General features: G+C 38.4%; 1 protein-coding gene across 7 annotated transcripts in view; it reads left to right on the top strand.

Annotated features, from left to right (window-relative positions):
• RALGAPA1 (Ral GTPase activating protein catalytic subunit alpha 1) overlaps window positions 1–23,236 on the top strand; it is a gene marked incomplete at its 5' end in the record, with an annotated part of 228,244 nt that overhangs the window by 168,641 nt on the left and 36,367 nt on the right. For all 7 annotated transcript variants that reach the window (XM_082620173.1, XM_082620170.1, XM_082620172.1 and 4 more), the window contains 2 exons: window positions 357–480; window positions 17,665–17,820. In XM_082620173.1, the coding sequence (XP_082476299.1) occupies window positions 357–480; window positions 17,665–17,820 (280 nt within the window). The remainder of the gene's footprint in view (window positions 1–356; window positions 481–17,664; window positions 17,821–23,236) is intronic.

The raw sequence follows: 23,236 nt of genomic DNA, 5'->3' as shown, positions 1-23,236 counted from the left end.
AGCCACATTGCACAACAGGCAGCTCTTCAGATGCTTTGTGCATTCACACCTGTGTGTCTTTCCTGATACTTTCTCTCCTTCATTTGTCAAATCTTACTTACCTTCACCCAGCTTAATATTACCTTCTTTAAGTTTCTCTCTGTTTCTCAGTCAGAAGTAATCATCCTTTTCTTCTGTTTTGAGCACAATTTTGTAACTTTTATAATTTTTTACTTATAATTACTTGTCTCCCTTAGTAGATTATAAGGTTTAATTCATTTTCATCTTTTTATTGCCACATATTTAGAAGTTAATTATTGGATGAATGAATGGATAAATTAATGATTAAGTGACTGGTGAAATCTTTTGTTTTATAGCCGAGAGACACACAAGATTGCAGTATTTTATGTTGCTGAAGGACAAGAAGACAAACATTCCATTCTCACCAATACAGGAGGAAGTCAAGCATATGAAGATTTTGTAGCTGGTCTTGGTTGGGAGGTATTGTTTTTAAATTATACAAATATCATTTTATTTCTATTTGGAAGCAATGGTTTTCTTTTTCTTTCTAGCTTATTTTAGAAACATTATTTTAGGAGACTCAACAACATAACAATGGGTTTGATATTGTTTCTGCCTTATATCTCATCTACAAAGACAGCAGCAGTTGGGACTTAGGAAAGTTTTTGACTGTTTTATCATTCACTGTATTGTCAGAGTGTGCTAAACTCATAGACTTAAAAGATCTGGATTTTCCTCACAGTTGTGACCGCTGGACTAGTGATCTTCAAACGAAGATATGAATATCCTAGGGCTTTCCCAAGGATTCTAGGGGGCATGTCGGCTAGGTTAGTTTTGAGGAGATAAGTTTGTAGATCCTCAACTTTACTACAATTAATTCCAGAGAACCCTTCTACAGTCTCTTGCCTCTCCTTTTCTGTTCTTCATCTTTGTAAAAGAAAGGCATACCTGTTACTCACCTGAATCCTACATTGCCCTGGAAGGTTTGGCACCAAAAAGGGGACAGTTCATTCAAGAGGGCATGCTCCTGAGAGAGGGTGTCTCTAATGGCAAAGCGGGAAGTATTGAAAGGTGCTGTACTTTATGTCATCCCGGCAACCAACTCATGTTGAAGTTCCTGAACCAAATCTGTCTATCTTAGAATTATAATTCAGAAGTGAAGTGTCATAGAGATTTGTATTAGTATGTTTATTTAAATTGTAAAATTATGAGTCAGACATGTTCTAACAGAAAGTGAATTTGATGTGGTTGATTGATTTGTCATTAATAGCAGACATTTTATATATATTGTATCAGCCAAATTTGTGCTCTAAGATTTTGATGAAAATATATTTCAAGTATATAGATATAACATACAGTATACTGGAAATTGTATCTTTTGTAACAGCTTAAACTTATGGTTACAATTTTCATCATAGTTGTCAATTTAATACATAGTTTCTCAATATTCTTGTAGAGAGTACATGAGCAAAATTATTAAAGACCACTGCACTAGACTGTAAGTTCCTAGAGGGCAGGCTCTTTCATCTTCCTGGTTTTTCTTTTTAAATCCCAGTCCTTGCACGGTGTCCAATGCATAAACCTTTAGCATTCAATATATATTTTTATAGCTGATCTAACCTGCTATTTCACTGAGTTACTTGAGTTCTCTTGGCCTTTTGCTTATTTGTCAAAAGCAGTATGCTTTTTTACCCAACAGATATATAATATGAAGTTCATTTGAGATTATGTATGTGAAAGTGGTTTGGAAAGTGTAAAGAAATGTTATAAATATATGTCCTGTTAAAAAAACAAACTAGAAAAGTATTAGTAAAAGCAAGGGACATTTGAAAAAGAACAAATTAGGAGTACTCACACTTCCTGATTTCAAAACTTAGTACAAAGCAGCTCTAATCAAACAGCGAGTTACTTGCACTAAGGATACATATATCAATTAATGAAATAGAATTGAGAGTCCAGAAATAAACCCACACATCTGTTGTCAACTGATTTTCAACAAGGGTGCCAAGACCATCCAGTGGAGCAAGTCCTTTCAACAGACGGTGTTGGAGTAGCTGGATAGTTGCAAGCAAAAGAATGAAGTTGGAATCTTACCTCACACTGTATACAAAAATTAACTCAAAATGGATCAAAGACCTAAATGTAAGAGCTAAAACTGTAAAATTCTTAGAAGACAATATAGGGGTAAATCTTTATGACCTTGAATTTGGCAATGGATTCTTCTTTTCCAGCTTTATTGAGACATAACTAACAAATAAAAGGTATTCTTAGATATGACACTAAAACATGAGCAACAAAGGAAAATAAATAGATTGGACTTCATCAAAATTTAAACTTTTGTGCATCAAAGGGCACCATTAACAAAGTGAAAAGATAACCCACAGAATTGGAGACAATAATTGCAAGTCATACTGTGATAAGGGACTTGTATCTAAAATATACAAAGAACTCAGCAAATCAATAATTAGAAGGCAACCCAATTTAAAAATGGCCAAAGGATCAGAATAAACATTTTTCCAAAGAAGATATACAGATGATCAGTAAGTACCTGAAAAAATGTTCGACATCATTATCAGAGAAATGGAAATCAAAATCACAGTGAGATACCACTTCACACCCGTTAGGTTGGCTAGAATAACAAAGTCAGGTAAGGGCTTCCCTGGTGGCGCAGTAGTTGAGAATCTGCCTGCCAAGACAGGGGACACGGGTTTGAGCCCTGGTCTGGGAAGATCCCACGTGTCGCGGAGCAACTAGGCCTGTGAGCCACAACTACTGAGCCTGCGCGTCTGGAGCCCGTGCCCCCGCAACAAGAGAGACCGCAACAGTGAAAGGCCCGCGCACCACAATGAAGAGTAGCCCCCACTTGCCGCAACTAGAGAAAGCCCTTGCACAGAAACGAAGACCCACCCAACACAGCCAAAAATCAATCAATCAATAAATAAATTTATTAAAAAAACAAGGTAATAACAACTGTAGGCTAGGATTCAGAGTAATCTGAACCCTCATATACTGCTAGTAGGAATGTGAAATCGTGCAGCCACTGTGGAAAACAATCTGGCAGCTCATCAAACAGTAAATCATTGAATGTGACCAGAAGTTCCACTTTTAGGTATATACCCAAGGGGAATGAAAATGTATGTCTACACAAAAACTTTTACATGAATATTTATAGCAGCATTATTCAGATGGATAAACATAATGCCATATATCCACATAATGGTATTTAGCCATAAAGAGGAATGAAGTACTGACATGTGCTACAGTGTGGATGTACCTTAGAAACATGGTAAGTGAAAGAAGCCAGTCACAAAGATGATGTATCCATTTATATGAAATATCTATAAGAGGTATTATATAGCTATGTAAAGCACATTATTGGTTGCTTAGGTCTGGTTGCAAGGGTGAGGGAATATTATGGTGACAGCTAAAGGGTATATAGTGTTTCTTTTTAAGTGATGAAAATGTTATAAAATTGACTGTAGTGATGATTGTACTTATCTGTGAATATACTAAAGTCTACTAAGTTGTGCAGTGGGAACTCTCACTTCTGGGAAGATCAAGTAGATATACTCTCCCTATTCCTCACACTAAGTACAACAAACACCCTGGACATTACATGTAAAACAAACATAGGAAGACTCTGAAAGGTGGAGAAAAGAAGATAGACCAACAGGACTTCAGGACCAAGGAATGACATGATGGTGAGTTCTCAGGTTTTCTTTTTGCCTCATATATCTTGGACTTGGAGTTGAAGAAGCCAGCAACCTAGAAATATCAACAAGCACAGGACAAAAAAAAACCCAACAAAAGCCTACTCTTTCTAACCAAAGGATCAGAAAAGGAGGAATATGGCGGAAGAGTAAGACGCGGAGATCACCTTCCTCCCCACAGATACATCAGAAATTCATCTACACGTGGAACAACTCCTACAGAACACCTACTGAACGCTGACAGAAGACCTCAGACCCCCCAAAAGGCAAGAAACTCCCCACATACCTGGGTAGGACAAAAGAACAAAGAATAAACAGAGACAAAAGGATAGGGACGGGACCTGCACCAGTGGGAGGGAGCCGTGAAGGAGAAAAGGTTTCCACACACTAGGAGCCCCTTCACGGGCAGAGACTGCAGGTGGCGGAGGATGAAAGCTTCGGAGTAGCGGAGGAGAGCACAGCAACAGGGGTGTGGAGGGCAAAGTGGAGAGATTCCGGCACAGAGGATCGGTGCTCTCAGGCACACACCAGCCCGAGAGGCTTGTCTGCTCAGCCGCCGGGGCGGGCGGGGCTGGGAGCTGAGGCTCGGGTATCGGCTTTCAGTCGGAGCGCAGGGAGAGGACTGGGGCTGGCGGCAGGAGGAGAGCCTGAAGGGGTTAGTGCACCACGGCTAGCCTGGAGGGAGTCCGGGGAAAGGGTCTGGAGCTGCCGAAGAGGCAAGAGACTTTTTCTTCCCGTTTGTTTCCTGGTGCGCAAGGAGAGGGCATTAAGAGAGCTGCTTAAAGAAGCACCAGAGACAAGCGCGAGCCGCGGCTGAAGGCACGGACCCCGGAGATGGACGTGGGGCGCTGGGGCTGCTGCTGCCGCCGCCACAAGGCCTGTGTGCGAGCGCAGGTCAGGTCCACCCCCCTTCCGGGGAGCCTGTGCACCCCACCACTGCCGGGGTCCCGGGACCCAGGGACGGCTTTCCCGGGAAAGCACACGGAGCGCCTTGGGCTGGTGCAACGTCACGCTGGCCTCTGCCGCCGCAGGCCCGCCCCACACTGCGCGCCCCTCCCTCCCCTCGGCCTGAGTGAACCAGAGCCCCCGAATCAGCGGCTCCTTTAAACCCGTCCTGTCTGAGCGAAGAACGGACGCCCTCCAGCGACCTACGCGCAAAGGCGGGGCCAGGTCCAAGGCTGAGACCCGGGAGCTGTGAGAGCAGAGAAGAGACAGGGAAATCTCTCTGTGCAGCCTCGGAGGCAGCGGATTACAGCTCCACGGTCCACTTGATGTGCCCTGCGTCTGTGGAGTGCATGAATGGACAGCAAATCATCCCAAATTGAGGAAGTGGACTTTGAGGACAAGATTTAAGACTTTCCCCCCTTTTCCTCTTTTTACAACGAATTATCCCAAATTGAGGAGGTGGACTTTGAGAGCAAGATTTTCGATTTTTCCCCCTGTTCTCTTTTTGTGTGAGATTTTCTCTGTGTAGCTTTGCTTCCACCATATGTCCCAGGGTTCTATCTGTCCGTTTTTCTTTCAATAATTACTTTTTAATTTTAATAACACTACTATATTTTATACTTTTATTCTACTTTACCTGATCTTTCTTTTTTCCTACCTCCCCTTCCTCCCTCCCTCCCTCTGCCCCTCCTTTCCTTCTTTCTCTCTTTCTTTCCTTCCTCCCTCCCTTCTTCCTTTCACTTTCTTTTTCTTTCCTTCCTCCCTCCCTCCCTCCGCCCTTCCTTTCCTTTCCTTTCCTTCTTTCTTTCTTTCTTTCCTTCCTCCCTCCCTCCCACCCTTCTTCCTTTCACTCTTTATTTTTCTTTCCTTCCTCCCTCCCTCCCTCCTGTCTTTCTTTCTTTCTTTCTTTCTTTCTTTCTTTCCTTCCTCCCTCCCTCCCTCCCTTCTTCCATTCACTCTTCCTTTTTCTTTCATTCCTCTCTCCCTCCCTCCTTTCTTTCCTTCTTTCTTTCCATCCTTCCTCCCTCCCTCCCTCCTTTCTTTTTTTCTTTCTGCCTTCCTTCCTTCCTTTCTTTCCTTCTTCCTTTCTTTCTCTCTTTCTTTCTTCTAATTCTTTCTTCTACTTTTTCTCCCTTTTATTCTGAGCCGGGTAGATGAAAGGCTCTTGGTGCTGCAGCCAGGAGTCAGTGCTGGGCCTCTGAAGTGGGAGAGCCAACTTCAGGACACGGGTCCACAAGAGACCTCCCAGCTCCATGTAATATCAAGCGGCGAAAATCTCCCAGAGATCTCCATCTCAACACCAGCACCCAGCTTCAGTCAACGACCAGCAAGCTACAGTGCTGGTCACCCTATGCCAAGCAACTAGCAAGGCAGGAACACAACCCCACCCATTAGCAGAGAGGCTGGCTAAAAACATAATAAGGCCACAGGCACCCCAAAACACACCACCAGATGTGGACCTCTCCACCAGAAAGACAAGATCGAGCCTCAACCACCAGAACACAGGCACTAGTCCCCCCCACCAGGAAGCCTACACAACCTACTGAAACAACCTTAGCCACTGGGGACAGACACCAAAAACAACGGGAACTACGAATCTGCAGCCTGCAAAAAGGAGACCCCAAACACAGTAAGATAAGCAAAATGAGAAGACAGAAAAACACACAGCAGGTGAAGGAGCAAGATAAAAACCTACCAGACCTAACAAATGAAGAGGTAATAGGCAGTCTACCTGAAAAAGAATTCAGAATAATGATAATAAAGATGATCCAAGATTCTATTTCCAAGATCCAAAATCTTGGAAATAGAATAGACAAAATGCAAGAAACAGTTAACAAGGACCTAGAAGAAATAAGATGAATCAAGCATCAATTAAAAACACAATAAATGAAATGAAAAATACTCTAGATGGGATCAATAGCAGAATAACTGAGGCAGAAGAACGGATAAGTGAGGTGGAAGATAAAATAGTGGGAATAACTGATGCAGAGCAAAATAAAGTAAAAAGAATGAAAAGAACAGAGGACCGTCTCAGAGAGCTCTGGGACAACATTAAACGCACCAACATTCGAATTATAGGGGTTCCAGAAGAAGAAGAGAAAAAGAAAGGGACTGAGAAAATATTTGAAGAGATTATAGTTGAAAACTTCCCTAATATGGGAAAGGAAATAGTTAATCAAGTCCAGGAGGCACAGAGAGTCCCATACAGAATAAATCCAAGGAGAAATACTCCAAGACACATATTAATCAAACTGTCAAAAATTAAACACAAATCATATTAAAAGCAGCAAGGGAAAAACAACAAATAACACACAAGGGAATCTCCATCAGGTTAACAGCTGATCTCTCAGCAGAAACTCTACAAGCCAGAAGGGAGTGGCAGGACATAATTAAAGTGATGAAGGAGAGAAACCTGCAACCAAGATTACTCTACCTAGCAAGGATCTCATTCAGATTTGATGGAGAAATTAAAACGTTTACAGACAGGCAAAAGCTGAGAGAGTTCAGCACCACCAAACCAGCTTTACAACAAATGCTAAAGGAACTTCTCTAGGCAAGAAACACAACAGAAGGAATATACCTACAATAACGAACCCAAAGCAATTAAGGAAATGGGAATAGGAACATACATATCAATAATTACCTTAAATGTAAATGGACTAAATGCTCCCACCAAAAGACACAGATTGACTGAATGGATACAAAAACAAGACCCATATATATGCTGTCTACAAGAGACCCACTTCAGATGTAGAGACATATACAGATTGAAAGTAAGGGGATGGAAAAAGATATTCCATGCAAATGGAAATCAAAAGAAAGCTGGAGTAGCAATTCTTATATCAGACAAAATAGACTTTAAAATAAAGACTATTAGAAGAGACAAAGAAGGACACTACATAATGATCAAGGGATCGATCCAAGAAGAAGATATAACAGTTGTAAATATTTATGCACCCAACATAGGAGCACCTCAATACATAAGGCAAATACTAACAGCCATAAAAGGGGAAATCGACAGTAACACACTCATAGTAGGGGACTTTAACACCCCACTTTCACCAATGGACAGATCATCCAAAATGAAAATAAATAAGGAAACACAATCTTTAAATGATACATTAAACAAGATGGACTTAATTGATATTTATAGGACATTCCATCCAAAAACAACAGAATACACATTTTTCTCAAGTGCTCATGGAACATTCTCCAGGATAGATCATATCTTGGGTCACAAATCAAGCCTTGGTAAATTTAAGAAAATTGAAATTGTATCAAGTATCTTTTCCGACCACAATGCTATGAGACTAGACATCAATTACAGGAAAAGATCTGTAAAAAATACAAACACATGGAGGCTAAACAATACACTACTCAATAACGAAGTGATCACTGAAGAAATCAAAGAGGAAATAAAAAAATACCAAGAAACAAATGACAATGGAGACATGACAACCCAAAACCTATGGGATGCAGCAAAAGCAGTTCTAAGGGGGAAGTTTATAGCAATACAATCCCACCTTAAGAAACAGGAAACATCTTGAGTAAACAACCTGACCCTGCACCTAAAGCAATTAGAGAAAGAAGAACAAAAAACCCCCAAAGTTAGCAGAAGGAAAGAAATCATAAAGATCAGATCAGAAATAAATGAAAAAGAAATGAAGGAAACAATAGCAAAGGGCAATAAAACTAAAAGCTGGTTCTTTGAGAAGATAAACAAAATTGACAAACCATTAGCCAGACTCATCAAGAAAAAAAGGGAGAAGACTCAAATCAATAGAATTAGAAAGGAAAAAGGAGAAGTAACAACTGACACTGCAGAAATACAAAAGATCATGAGAGATTACTACAAGAAACTCTATGCCAATAAAATGGACAACCTGGAAGAAATGGACAAATTCTTAGAAATGCACAACCTGCCAAGATTGAATCAGGAAGAAATAGAAAATCTGAACAGACCAATCACAAGCACTGAAATTGAAACTGTGATTAAAAATCTTCGAACAAACAAAAGCCCAGGACCAGATGGCTTCACAGGCGAATTCTATCAAACATTTAGAGAAGAGCTAACACCCATCCTTCTCAAACTCTTCCAAACAATTTCAGAGGAAGGAACACTCCCAAACTCATTCTACGAGGCCACCATCACCTTGATACCAAAACCAGGCAAGGATGTCACAAAGAAAGAAAACTACAGGCCAATATCACTGATGAACATAGATGCAAAAATCCTCAACAAAATACTAGCAAACAGAATCCAACAGCACATTAAAAGGATCATACACCATGATCAAGTGGGGTTTATTCCAGGAATGCAAGGATTCTCCAATATACGCAAATCAATCAATGTGATACACCATATTAACAAATTGAAGAAGAAAAACCATATGATCATCTCAATAGATGCAGAAAAAGCTTTCGACAAAATTCAACACCCATTTATGATAAAAACCCTGCAGAAAGTAGGCATAGAGGGAACTTTCCTCAACATAATAAAGGCCATATATGACAAACCCACAGCCATCATCGTCCTCAATGGTGAAAAACTGAAACAATTTCCACTAAGATCAGGAAGAAGAGAAGGCTGCCCACTCTCACCACTCTTATTCCACCTAGTTTTGGAGGTTTTAGCCACAGCAATCAGAGAAGAAAAGGAAATAAAAGGAATCCAAATCGGAAAAGGAGAAGTAAAGCTGTCACTGTTTGCAGATGACATGATACTATACATAGAGAATGCTAAAGATGCTACCAGAAAACTACTAGAGCTAATCAATGAATTTGGTAAAGTAGCAGGATACAAAACTAATGCACAGAAATCTCTGGCATTCCTGTACACTAACGATGAAAAATCTGAAAGTGAAATCAAGAAAACACTCCCATTTACCATTGCAACAAAAAGAATAAAATATCTAGGAATAAACCTACCTAAGGAGACAAAAGACCTGTATGCAGAAAATTATAAGACACTGATGAAAGAAATTAAAGATGATACAAATAGATGGAGAGATATACCATGCTCCTGGATTGGAAGAATCAATATTGTGAAAATGACTCTACTACCCAAAGCAATCTACAGATTCAATGCAATCCCTATCAAACTACCATTGGCATTTTTCACAGAACTAGAACAAAAAATTTCACAATTTGTTTGGAAAAACAAAAGACCCCCAATAGCCAAAGCAATCTTGAGAACGAAAAACAGAGCTGGAGGAATCAGGCTCCCTGACTTCAGACTATACTACAAAGCTACAGTAATCAAGACAGTGTGGTACTGGCACAAAAACAGAAATATAGATCAATGGAACAGGATAGAAAGCCCAGAGATAAACCCACGCACATATGGCCAACTTATCTTTGATAAAGGAGGCAGGAATGTACAGTGGAGAAAGGACAGCCTCTTCAATAAGTGGTGCTGGGAAAACTGGACAGGGACATGTAAAAGTATGAGATTAGATCATTCCCTAACACCATACACAAAAATAAGCTCAAAATGGATTAAAGACCTAAATGTAAGGCCAGAAACTATCAAACTCTTAGAGGAAAACATAGGCAGAACACTCTATGACATAAATCACAGCAAGATCCTTTTGGACCCACCTCCTAGAAAAATGGAAATAAAAACAAAGATAAACAAATTGGACCTAATGAAACTTCAAAGCTTTTACACAGCAAAGGAAACCATAAACAAGACCAAAAGACAACCCTCAGAATGGGAGAAAATATTTGCAAATGAAGCAACTGACAAAGGATTAATCTCCAAAATTTATAAACAGCTCATGCAGCTCAATAGCAAAAAAAACAAACAACCCAATCCAAAAATGGGCAGAAGACTTAAATAGGCATTTCTCCAAAGAAGATATACAGACTGCCAACAAACACATGAAAGAATGCTCAACATCATTAATCATTAGAGAAATGCAAATCAAAACTACAATGAGATATCATCTCACACCAGTCAGAATGGCCATCATCAAGAAATCTAGAAACAATAAATGCTGGAGAGGGTGTGGAGAAAAGGGAACACTCTTGCACTGCAGATGGGAATGTGAATTGGTACAGCCACTATGGAGAACAGTATGGAGGTTCCTTAAAAATCTAAAAATAGAACTACCATATGACCCAGCAATCCCACTACTAGGCATATACCCTGAGGAAACCATAATTCAAAAAGAGACATGTACCAAAATGTTCATTGTAGTTCTATTCACAATAGCCCGGAGCTGGAAACAACCTAAGTGTCCATCATCGGATGAATGGATAAAGAAGATGTGGCACATATATACAATGGGATATTACTCAGCCATAAAAAGAAACAAAACTGAGCTATTTGTAATGAGGTGGATAGACCTAGAGTCTGTCATACAGAGTGAAGTAAGTCAGAAAGAGAAAGACAAATACCATATGCTAACACATATATATGGAATTTTAAAAAAAATGTCATGAAGAACCTAGGGGTAAAACGGGAATAAAGACACAGACCTACTTGAGAATGGACTTGAGGATATGGGGAGGGGGAAGGGTGAGCTGTGACAAAGCGAAAGAGAGGCATGGACATATATACACTACCAAACGTAAGGTAGATAGATAGTGGGAAGCAGCCGCAGAGCACAGGGAGATCAGCTCGGTGGTTTGTGACCGCCTGGAGGGGTGGGATGGGGAGGGTGGGAGGGAGGGAGATGCATGAGTGAAGGGATGTGGGAACAGACGTATATGTATGAATGATTCACTTTGTTATAAAGCAGAAACTAATAAAAAGAAAAAAAAAAAAAAACCAAAAAGGAGCAACCTGGAAAGACAGAGAACATTTAAACAGTAACTGCTCTACACCAACCAAACACCACAGAAAATACTGTGACCCTCATCCCCACCCCGACAACAAAAGTGGGTTAGGAAGCCTAGACTTCTACCCTTACAAGACTATAATGAGGGGAATTCCCTGGTGGCACAGTGGTTAAGAATCCACCTGCCAGTGCAGGGGACACGGGTTCGAGCCCTGGTTTGGGAAGATCCCACATGTCGCGGAGCAACTAAGCCTGTTCACCACAACTGCTGAGCCTGCACTCTAGAGCCTGCAAGCCACAGCTACTGAGCCCACATGCCACAATTACTGAAGCCCATGTGTAGAGCCCATGCTCCGCAACAAGAGAAGCCACTGCAATGAGATGCCCGCTCACCGCAACTAGAGAAAGCCCGTGTGCAGCAGTGAAGACCCAATGCAGCCCAAAATCAATCAATCAGTCAATAAATAAATGACTATAATGAGGCATCCCGAACATCACCCTGGAGTAAGATAGTATCAGAGAAGACCAAATAGAAAGCTAAGAGTTTCATCTCTGCCAACTGGTAACAAGTCCCCCATCCATGTCTAACACCAGTGTCAGTGGAGACTACATGAGGAACCTGGAATTTTGGCCCCATCCAGGCATAATGAGGTGCCCCTCCCCCTCTACACTGGAGTCAGAGGAGGTCTAGTGGAGAATTAGGCCTTTCACCATCACCCAGTGATAATGAGACCACCTCCACTGCTGTGTCAGTGGATACCACAAAGGAAGTCAGAACTCCTACCTCCACCTGGCCATAATGAGGCTGAAAGCCCCCACTTCTCCGGAGCTGTGTCGCAAAACAGCCAACTAAAACAGAAGGTTTAAATAAGATTCATGGTCTCATAATATGAAAATGTCCAGGCTTCAACCAAAAATTATACCAAAAACCAGGAAGGTCTCAAACTGAATGAAAAGAAGGCAATAGATGCCAACACCAAGATGACAAAGATTTTAAAGTGACTATATTAGAAATGCTTCAACAAGCAATTAGGAGCACAGTTGAAACAAATGAAGAATAGAAAGTCTGTGCAAAGAAATACAAAACACAAAGAAGAACTAAATGGAAATTTTAGAATTGAAAATACAATAACTGAAATAAAAAACTCAGTAGATTGGCCCAGCAACAGAGTCAGGTGGAGATAAGGGTACAGAAAGAATTAGTAAATTGGAGCATAGAACAGTAAAAGTTAACCTGAACTGCAGAGAGAGAATAGACATAAAGACGGTGAACAGAGCAATGAACAGACCTGTGGGGGGACTATGACAAAAAATCTAACACTCCTGTTATTGTGAGTCCCAGAAGGAGCGGAGAAAGCGGTTGGGTCTGAAAACTACTTTGAGAGATAATGTTGAAAACTTCCCAAATTTGGCAAGAGAAATAAAGCTAATAAAGCTACAGATTGAAGAACCTGGTGAAAACCAAACAGGATATATGGAAAGAGATCCATACTAAGACACATCATAATTAAACTTCTGAAAACTAAAGGCAAAAAAATTTCAAAAGTATCCAGAGGAAACTTGTACCTATCTATATGGGTACAATTAGAATGATAGTGAATTTCTCATCAGAAACTGTGGTGACCAGAGGAGGTGACATAATATTTTTCAAATATTAAAAGAAAAAAAACTGTCAACCCAGAATCCTATAGTTGGCTAAGGAATGAAGCACAACATTCTCAGATGAAGGAAAACTTAGAGAATTTGTTGCCAGCAGACCTGCCCTAAAAGAACCACTGACAGAAATTCTGTTAACAGAAATGAAATGATAGAAGGATCTTTGGAACATCAGGAAGAAAGAGCATGGCAAGAAAAAATATGGGTAAATACGCTAAATTTACTTCTCCTCTTGAGTTTTCTTATGTTTGATGGTTGATGCAAAAATTATTTTACTACCTGACATGTTTAAATGTAATGACGGGGACTTCGCTGGCAGTCCAGTGGTTAAGACTCCACGCTCCCAATACCAGGGGCACGGGTTAGATCCTTAGTGGGGGAACTAAGATACCACATGCTGCAAAATAAATAAATAAATAAATGTAATGCCATGAAAATATTCATGGCAATTATATTACAAACAAGGGAGGATAAAAGGACATAAAGTGAGGTAGGGTTTCTATATTTCACTCAAACTGGTAAAATGACAACATCAGTAGACTGTGATAAGGTATGTACATATAGTATAATACCAAGAACAACCAGTAAAAAACATACAACAAAAGTACACTCAAAAAATGATAAATAAAAATGGAATTCTAGAATATGTTCAAGTAACCCATAGGGGGCAAGAAAAATAAAACAGAGAAAATAAACAGAAAACAAAAAATAAAATGGTAAGCTTAAGCTCTAACGTATCAGTCATTACAGGAAATATGAATGATGTAAATATACCAATTAAAAATTGGCAGAGTGGGGCTTCCCTGGTGGCGCAGTGGTTGAGAATCTGCCTGCTAATGCAGGGGACACGGGTTCGAGCCCTGGTCTGGGAGGATCCCACATGCCACAGAGCAACTAGGCCCATGAGCCACAACTACTGAGCCTGCGTGTCTGGAGCCTGTGCTCCGCAACAAGAGAGGCCACGATAGTGAGAGGCCCGCGCACTGCGATGAAGAGTGGCCCCCGCTTGCCACAACTAGAGAAAGCCCTCACATAGAAACGAAGACCCAACACAGCAGAAATAAATTAATTAATTAATAAACTCCTACCCCCCCCCAAAAAAATTGGCAGAGTGGGGCTTCCCTGGTGGCGCAGTGAAGAATCCGCCTGCCAATGCAGGGGACACGGGTTCAAGCCCTGGGCCAGGAAGATCCCACATGCCACGGAGCAACTAAGCCCGTGCACCACAACTACTGAGCCTGTGCTCTGGAGCCCGCGAGCCACAACTACTGAAGCCCATGTGCCTAGAACCCGTGCTCCACAACAAGAGAAGCCATCGCAGTGAGAAGCCCACGCACCACAACAAAGAGTAGCCCCCGCTCACCGCAACTAGAGGAAGCCTGCATGCAGCAATGAAGGCCCAACATAGCCAAAAATAAATAAATAAATAAATAAATATTTAAAAATACAAATAAATAGAGTGGATTAAAAAACGTGACTCAGGGCTTCCCTGGTGGCGCAGTGGTTGAGAGTCCGCCTGCCAATGAAGGGGACACAGGTTCGTGGCCCGGTCCGGGAAGATCCCACATGGCGCGGAGCGGCTAGGCCCGTAAGCCACGTCCGCCGAGCCTGCGCGTCTGGAGCCTGTGCTTCGCAACGGGAGAGGCCACAACAGTGAGAGGCCCGCGTACCGCAAAAAAAAAAAAAAAAAGTGACTCACCTATATGCTTTGTAAAAGAAACTCACTTCAAATATAACAATATAGGCTGGTAGAAAGTAAATGGATAGAAAAAATTATATTGTGCAAACCTTAATCAAAGGAACGCCAGAGTGGCTGAATTAATATTAGATAACGTAGGCTTCAGAGCAAAGAAAACTACCACAGGTGGGGGGACATTATATAACAGTGATAAAAGGGTCAGTCCACTAAGAAGACTTAACAATCCTAAATGTGTGTGCAGCAAACAACAGAACTGCAAAATATGTGAAGCAAAGCTGATAGAACTGAAAGAAGAAATAGACAAATTCACAATTATAAATGGAGATTTCACCCCTCTCTCAACAACTGAGAGAAGTAGACAGAAAATTAGCAAGTATATAGAAAGACTCAACACCACCACCAACCAACAGGATCTAATTGCCATTTATAGAACACTCCACCCACCAATACCATAATACATATTATTTTCAAGTGCCCATGGAACATACACCAAGAGAGGCCATATATGGGCCATTAAAATAAACTTCAGCAAGTTTAAAAGCATTGAAATCATACAGTGTTTTCTCCATATACAGTAGGATCAAACTTGAAATCATGAACAGAAAGATAATGGCAAAAATCTCCAAATGCCATATAATTCCACTTATATAACATTCTTGGAATGACAGTTTTAGTAGTAAAGAACAGGTTAGTGATTGCCAGGGGTTAAAAAGGAGGGTAGGGAAGGACGGAAGTGAGTGTTGCTCATGTAACAGGGCAACACGGAATCCTTGTGGTAATGAAACTGTTGTCTCTGAATCATGTCAATATCAGTATCCTGGTTATAATATGATTTTGCACTGGGGAATCTGGGTAAAGGGTACCTAGGATCTCATTATTTCTTAAAACTTTGTGTAAATCTATAATTACCTCCAGATAAAATGTTTAATTAAAAAATAGAGATCTGCAAGTGTTACAGAATTATTTATAGCAAAGGAGCACTAAACTGAGACTTTCTCCTTTACATAATCAGAGAATTGACCTGAAAGTAAATAACTTTCTCACTAAAACAAAACAGAACAAAGATGTACACTAAGATACCATTTTTTAACCTAACAGATTAGCAAAGGTCATAAGGTTTGATAATATATTTGAGAGCATATGAGGGGAACAGGCACTCTCATGCACTGTTGGTACCACCTATGGAGAGCAATTTGGTAGTCAGTTTCAAAATTAGATGTGCACATGCCCTTTGACTACATTTCTACTTTTGAATCTGTCGTACAGATCTACTTTCACAAATGCAGCATGACATGTGTTCAGTGTTATTCATTGTAGCATTGACTGTAATAGCAAAAGATTGGGAAAGCCTAAATATCCGTCAAGTAGAGCGCCAGTTAAATTATTGTACATCAAGAAAAGGGACTTATGTGAAGCCATGAAAAAAATAATGAGAAGGCTCTTTACTTACTAATAAGGAGTATTTTTCAAGGTATTTTAAATGCAAAAAATCAAGGTGCAGAACATTTTGTATCCGTGTTGTGTGTGCACATGTGTACATACATACATGTGTATATGTGCATACATTCCTTTAAAAATTTAATTGTATATAGAGAACACTTTTGGAAGCATACTTAAATTGCTTTCTTGGAGTGGAACTGAGTAGCTAGAGATGAGAGATATGGAAGGAAAAATTTTGCTGTATCTTTTGAACTTTTAATTGTATGAATGTATTACTGAGTTAAAAAATAAATTTAAAATATTATAAATGATTGAGGAAATCTTGTAGTAATGGCATAAAAACTAACTTGTTATTCATACATTCAGCCATTAGTAACTGATATGGATAGTTGAGATGTGTTCAGTTCACACGGTGCAGAAATTTGTTTTTATAGGTTTCCACTTTTTCACATATTTATATTTTGTTTTTTACAAGCAGGTACATAACTGGTTTCTCTGAATGGAGAGATACAAGCAGTGTTTAAATTTTGTTTTTTCTTTACAATATTTCTTTGATTTTCTACAATGAACACAAGTTGCTGGCTTCTTTGCATCACACAAGTCCAGGGGATATCGTCAAGTGCAACAACACTGATAGTAAATATATCATATTTATAATCAGGAAAAAAGGAGATTTAAAAGACTTTGCATAGATTAATTTGTAGTTTTTTTAATGCATTTGAAGTGTAGTTAAGTTCTGGGCTATGATAGGTACTATTAATTAGGAAGCCAATTTCAATGAGTAAATATGACACAATTAATCATTTTATCAAAGTGACATTACTGTTTTAACTTATCCCCAAATCATTTCCAGTCTTGATTTTTGCCACTTGGTTTTTTGTTTGTTTGTTTGTTTGTTTGTTTTTTGCGGTATGCGGGCCTCTCACTGTTGTGGCCTCTCCCATTGTGGAGCACAGGCTCCGGACGCGCAGGCTCAGCGGCCATGGCTCACGGGCCCAGCCGCTCCGTGGCATGTGGGATCTTCCCAGACCAGGGCACGAACCCGTGTCCCCTGCATCGGCAGGCGGACTCTCAACCACTGCGCCACCAGGGAAGCCCTGCCACTTGGTTTTTACTCTCTGCCCTCGGCATCCCACACAGCCGTTACCATTTAGCACCTGGTAGCCTAACAAGAGATGCATAGTGCACAGCGATTGATTTCTTTGCTAATTAGTTCCTACTAATTAGGGACCCTCAAATACTTAAGAAAATCTACCAGTGTGACTTGAATAGCTCTAACTAATAATTCTGGGTCAAGCCATAGTTGATAACATGCAGAAGACTTCATTCCTCATGTTTTTGCAAAGTGAGAAATGTGAGTTTTTTTCTATAGTGAGGTTTTTAGTTTTGTTTAGTTAATTAATATTATGTGTCTTTTCATTGCTTCTAGGTAAATCTTACAAACCATTGCGGTTTCATGGGAGGACTACAAAGAAATAAAAGCACTGGATTGACCACACCATATTTTGCTACCTCTACAGTTGAAGTAATATTTCACGTATCAACAAGAATGCCTTCTGATTCTGATGACTCTTTGACCAAAAAAGTAAGTGCTAAGAAAAAAAGTGCTCAGAGTTAAAATCTTAGTAATACATAAAATATGTAAGCAAGTCATCTAACTGATCAAGAACTATTTCTGAGTACTCCATTCTTCACCCAGTAGTGTCTTCAGAAACAGTATTGTTGCAGAGTAAACTGTTTTCCTTAATGATATGATTGAAAGTTATAGTCTTAACAAAGCATTTGCCTTCAAGAAAATGGGCATCAGACAAATTGAAAAACTTCTGTATATGTTCAGATTGGTGAAATTATAATTCAAGACCCCACACACGGAGGGATATAACGTTTATATTGATTGACGGAGAGGAAAAAAATTAAAATGTAAATTATTACAAATCACTTAAAATATAACGTGCTCTCTCATAAATTTTAACTAAAGCTAATATAGCAGGTAAAATAAGCATTAATTCATTAAAATAGATTTTGCTGCCTTAGAATATTTATGGGAGATATAGTGGAATGGTTTTGATGGTCCATGTCTTTTAAAACCTACACCACCATTTTGCTGTAGCCGGCACCAGCATTCAAAAATCACTCTAGTGACACAGACATGCCTCAGAATAAAGTTGTGTGTGTTCAATCCATGTTTAATTTTTTTAGGGAGAAACATTTTTTTAAAGTGAAACCTTGTCGAACATTTCTTTATCTTCTCTTCTTCCTACTCCTCAATTTATTCAAAACTACTACTGAATGTAACCAACTCAATATCAAGATCATTTTACTTGGTACTCTATTATCATGTTGCCTGATATCGAAAATCTTCACACTTCATTAATAGCCTATGAAAACAGTGTTATCCTTATACTCTTTTGAAAAGGAACTTCAGAATTCCTCTCAAATATTTTATAAGATTGATTCAGTACCCTTGATGCCTTTTGTTTACACTTTAGAATACTGTTGGAAATTGCCTACTAAATGAGTAATGGTTAGAACAACTAATATATGGATGCTGATTAGATTGGAATGTGTATAAAGGTGGAGGTAATTGATGTGTAGGAAAGTAAGTATATTTAGTAACAGATTTGCTATGGAATATCTTGACATGTAGTTTTTAGAAGTACAGAATGAGACATGAATACTGACAAGAAAATGGTGAAGAGTTGGATTGGAGTAAAACTTCGTTAGAACTTCAATTAAGCACTTTCTTCCATCACCTCATTTTAAATTTGTATGAAAATTAGCCATACTCAAATTAGAGGCAATTATGAGTATCGTGCAAAAAGATAAATTATTTTAAACATTAGGACTTGGCAGTGATCCTCATTTTCATGGCTCCATGGATACAACTTTTTAACCCCGGAGCAAAAGAAAACCCTCTTTTCCTTTTCAAAAGAGTCTAAAATTAATAGTATTTTCAATTGCAAACATAAGAGCAGAACAAAGTATATCATTTTTTGTTGAAATTTTTTTTAAAGAAACTTACATCAGGATATTTTTACTTCAGTATATTAAACCTGATGGTTAAAAGGTACTTGAAATTTTATTCCTGCAGCCTTTGTAGAAATATCTCAAATAAGTAAGATTTCTTATTTCCTTCACAACAGTCACAAAAGTCTGTCCTTAATTATTTAAGAAGAGTCTGAAATGGATGTTTAACAATCCATTATCATAGCAAAATTAATTTTGGAGATAACACCATTTAAGAATTGTTAAATGGTTGAGTTCTAATTAAAATTATACCCTTAAATGGTGAAATGTTTAAGTACTGGATTTATTAGGGAATGTTGAGGGATTAAACCTTGAACACTAATAGTTTATTTCATCTATAAGTATAGAAATTTTTTTATTGTGGAAAAATATATTTAAAACAAAATTTATCATTTTAACCATTTTTAAATGTACAGTTCTTTGGTGCAAAGTACATTTACAGTGTTGTACAACCATCACAAGTATCCATTTCCAGAACTTTTTCATTTTCACTTGGTTCAAAATACTTTTTATTTTCTCATGAGAATTCTTTGACCCATGTGGTACTTAGAACTGTGTTGTTCAATTTCCAATTATTTTGGGCTTTACCAGCTATCTTTTTGTTATTGATTTCTAGCTTAATTCCATCATGGTCTGAGAGCAGACATCATATGATTTCTATTTTTTTTTTCATTTGTTAAGGTGTGTTTTATGGCCCAGATGTAGTCTATCTGGTGAATGTTCCATGTGAGTCTGGGAAGAATGTGTGATCTGCTATTGTTAAATGAAATAGTCTATGAATGTCAATTATATTCACTTGATTGATGGAGCTGTTGAGTTCAACTATATCCTTAACAATTTTCTGCCTGCTTGGATCTCTCCTTTTCTGAGAGGGGTATTAAAGTCTCCAACTATAATAGTGGATTCTTTTATTTTCCTTGCAGTTCTATCAGTTTTTGCCTCACGTATTTTGGCACTCTGTTGTTACGCATATACACCTTAAGGATTGGTTATGTCTCCTTGGAATACTGACCTCTTAATCATTAGATTATGCCACTCTTTATCCCTGATAACTTTCCTTGCTCTGAAATGTACTCTTTCTAAAATTAGTATAGCTACTCCCGCTTTCTTACTAGTGGTATCATGATATATCTTTCTCCATCCCTTTACTTTTAATCTATATGTATCTTTATATTTGAAGTTGGTTTCTTATAAAGTTGGTTTCAAGCCTCACACAGTTGGGGCTTGTTTTTTTTTGGTCCGCTCTGACAATCTCTGTGTACTTGGACCATTGACATTTAAAGTGATCATTAATATAATTGGATTATTTTACATTTTTTTCTGCCATTTGTGGTTATAATTGAGCATTTTACGATTCCGTTTTCTCTCCTTTCTTAGCATATCATTTATATTTTTTTCTTTTTAAATTTTTTTCCAGTTCTTGCCCTAGAGTTTGTACTATACATTTACAACTAATCTAAGTCCACTTTCAAATAATACTATACTGGTTCACTGCAAGTACCTTATAATAGCACAATATGCCTAATTCTTCCCTCCTATCCCTTGTGTCATTGCTATCATTTATTTCACTTATACATAACCATGTGGATACATAAGCATACATTACCAAATACATTGTTGCCATTTATAATCTTGAACAAACTGTTATGTGTTAGATTAATTAAGAATAAGAAAAATAAAGTTTTATTTTGCCTTCAATTATTGATTCTCTGATGCTCTTCCTTTCTATATGTAGATCTGAATTTCTTTCCTATATTGTTTTCCTTCCCTCTGAAAGGCATTTCTTGTAAGGCCAGTCTACTGGCAGCAAATTCCCTCAATTTTTGTTTGTCTGAGAATGTCTTTTTTCTTCTTTACTTTTGAAGGATAATTTTACAGGGTACCGAATTCTAAATTAGTAGAGTTTTCTCTCAGCACTTAAATATTTCACTCCACTCTCTTCTTGCTTGCATAATTTCTGAGGAGAAGTCAGATGTAATCCTTATCTTTGCTCCTCCATAGGTAAAATGTTTTTCCCCCCTCTGGCTTTTCTCAAGATTTTTTCATCTTTGATTTTCTGAAGTTTGCATGTGATATGCCTGGATGTAGTTTGGGGGCCATTTATCCTGCTTAGTGTTCTCTGAGCTTCCTGGATCTGTTGTTAGGTGTCTAACATTAATTCGAATATTTCTTCTGTTTCTTTCTCTCTTTCTTCTCCTTTCTTCTCCTTCTGTACATAAATGTTACACTTTTTGTGGTTGTCCCACAGTTCTTGGATATTCTGTTATGGGTTTTTTTTTTTCAGTCTTTTTTCTCTTTGGTTTTCAGTTTTAGAAGTTTCTATTATTATATCCTCAAGCTCAGAGATTCTTTCCTCAGACATGTCCAGTCTACTAATGATCCCATCAGAGGCTTTCTTCATTTCACTTACATATTTTTTATCTCTAGCATTTCTTTTTGATTCTTTCTGAGAATGTCCATCTCTCTGCTTACATTATCCATCTGTTCATCCATCCATACTTTGACTACTTTTTCCATTAGTTCCCTTAGCATGTTAATCATAGTTGTAATTCCAGCATCCCTGCCATATCTGACTCTGGTTCTGATGCGTTTTCATCCTCTCATTCTTCTTCTCTGGGTTGTTCCCACTTTTTAGCTGTTGTGAATAATGCTGCAATGAACATTGTCCTGCAGGTATTTGTTTGAATCCCTGTCTTCAGTTCTTTTAGGTATAGACCTATGAGTTGAATTGCTGGGTAATATGGAAATTATATGTTTAGCTTTCTAAAGGAACTGTCAAACTGTTTTCCACAGTGACTGTGCCATTTGACATTTCTCCCAGCAATGCACAAGAGTTCCAGTTTTTCCACATCCTTGCCAACACTTGTTATTAGCTATCCTAATAGGCACAAAGTATTATGCTTTGTGGTTTTGACTTGCATTTCCCTAATGACTAATGATGTGCATTTTTTCATGTGCTTATTGGCCATTTGTATATCTTTGGAGAAATGTCTGTTCAGCTCTTTTACCCATTTTTTTAAATTAGGTTGTTTGTAATTTTCTTGTGTTGTTGGAGTTCTTTATATATTCTAGATGTTAATCTCTTATCAGATATATGACTAGCAAGTATTTTTCTCCCATTTTTGGGGTTGTCTTCTCTCTCTCTTGATAGTGTCCTTTGAGGCACAGAAGTTTTTATTTTGATGGAGCTCAATTTATCTATATTTTCTTTTGTTGCTTCTGCTTCTGGTATCGGTTCAAGAAACCATTGCTAAATCCAGTGTTGTGAATATTTTCCCATATGTTTTCTTCTAAGAGTATTATAGTTTTAGCTTTTACATTTAGGTTTTGGATCCATTTTTAGTTATTCTTTGTGTATAGTATGAGATAAAAGTCTGACTTCATTCTTTTGCACGTGGCTATCCATTTGTCCCACCACCATTTGTTTAAAAGACTACACAATCCTTTATTGAATGATCTTGGCATCCTTGTCAAAAATCAATTGGCCATCTATGCAAAGCTTTATTTCTGGGCTCCCTGTTCTGTTCCATTGGTCTGAATGTCCTTTTGCTTTAATTAAATGCTTTAATTACTGTAGCTTTGTAGTAAGTTTTGAAATTAAGTAATGTGAGTTCTACAACTTCATTCTTCTTTTTCAAGATTGCTTTTACTATTCAGAGTCTCTTGAGATTCCATATGAATTTTAAGATGGGTTTTTCTATTTCTATGAAAAATCGTGTTGGGATTTTGATAGGATTGCATTGAATCTTTGGATCACTTTGAGTAGTTTGGTCATTTTAATAATATTAAACCTTCCAATCCATGAACATGGGATATCTTTCGATTTATGTAGTCTTTCATTTCTTTCAGCAATAGTTTTCAACATATATGCCTTTCTCCTCCTTAGTTAAATTTATGCCTTAGAATTTTATTCTTCCTGATGCAATTATAAATGGAATTGTTTTTATAATTTCCTTTTTGGATTGTTCATTGTT

The sequence above is a fragment of the Mesoplodon mirus genome, assembly GCF_964341445.2.
Source record: "Mesoplodon mirus genome assembly, chromosome: 4".
NCBI classification, from domain to species: domain Eukaryota; kingdom Metazoa; phylum Chordata; class Mammalia; order Artiodactyla; family Ziphiidae; genus Mesoplodon; species Mesoplodon mirus.
The sequence above is the reverse complement of the archived record's forward strand: the minus strand, read 5'-3'. Positions and strand labels throughout refer to the sequence as shown.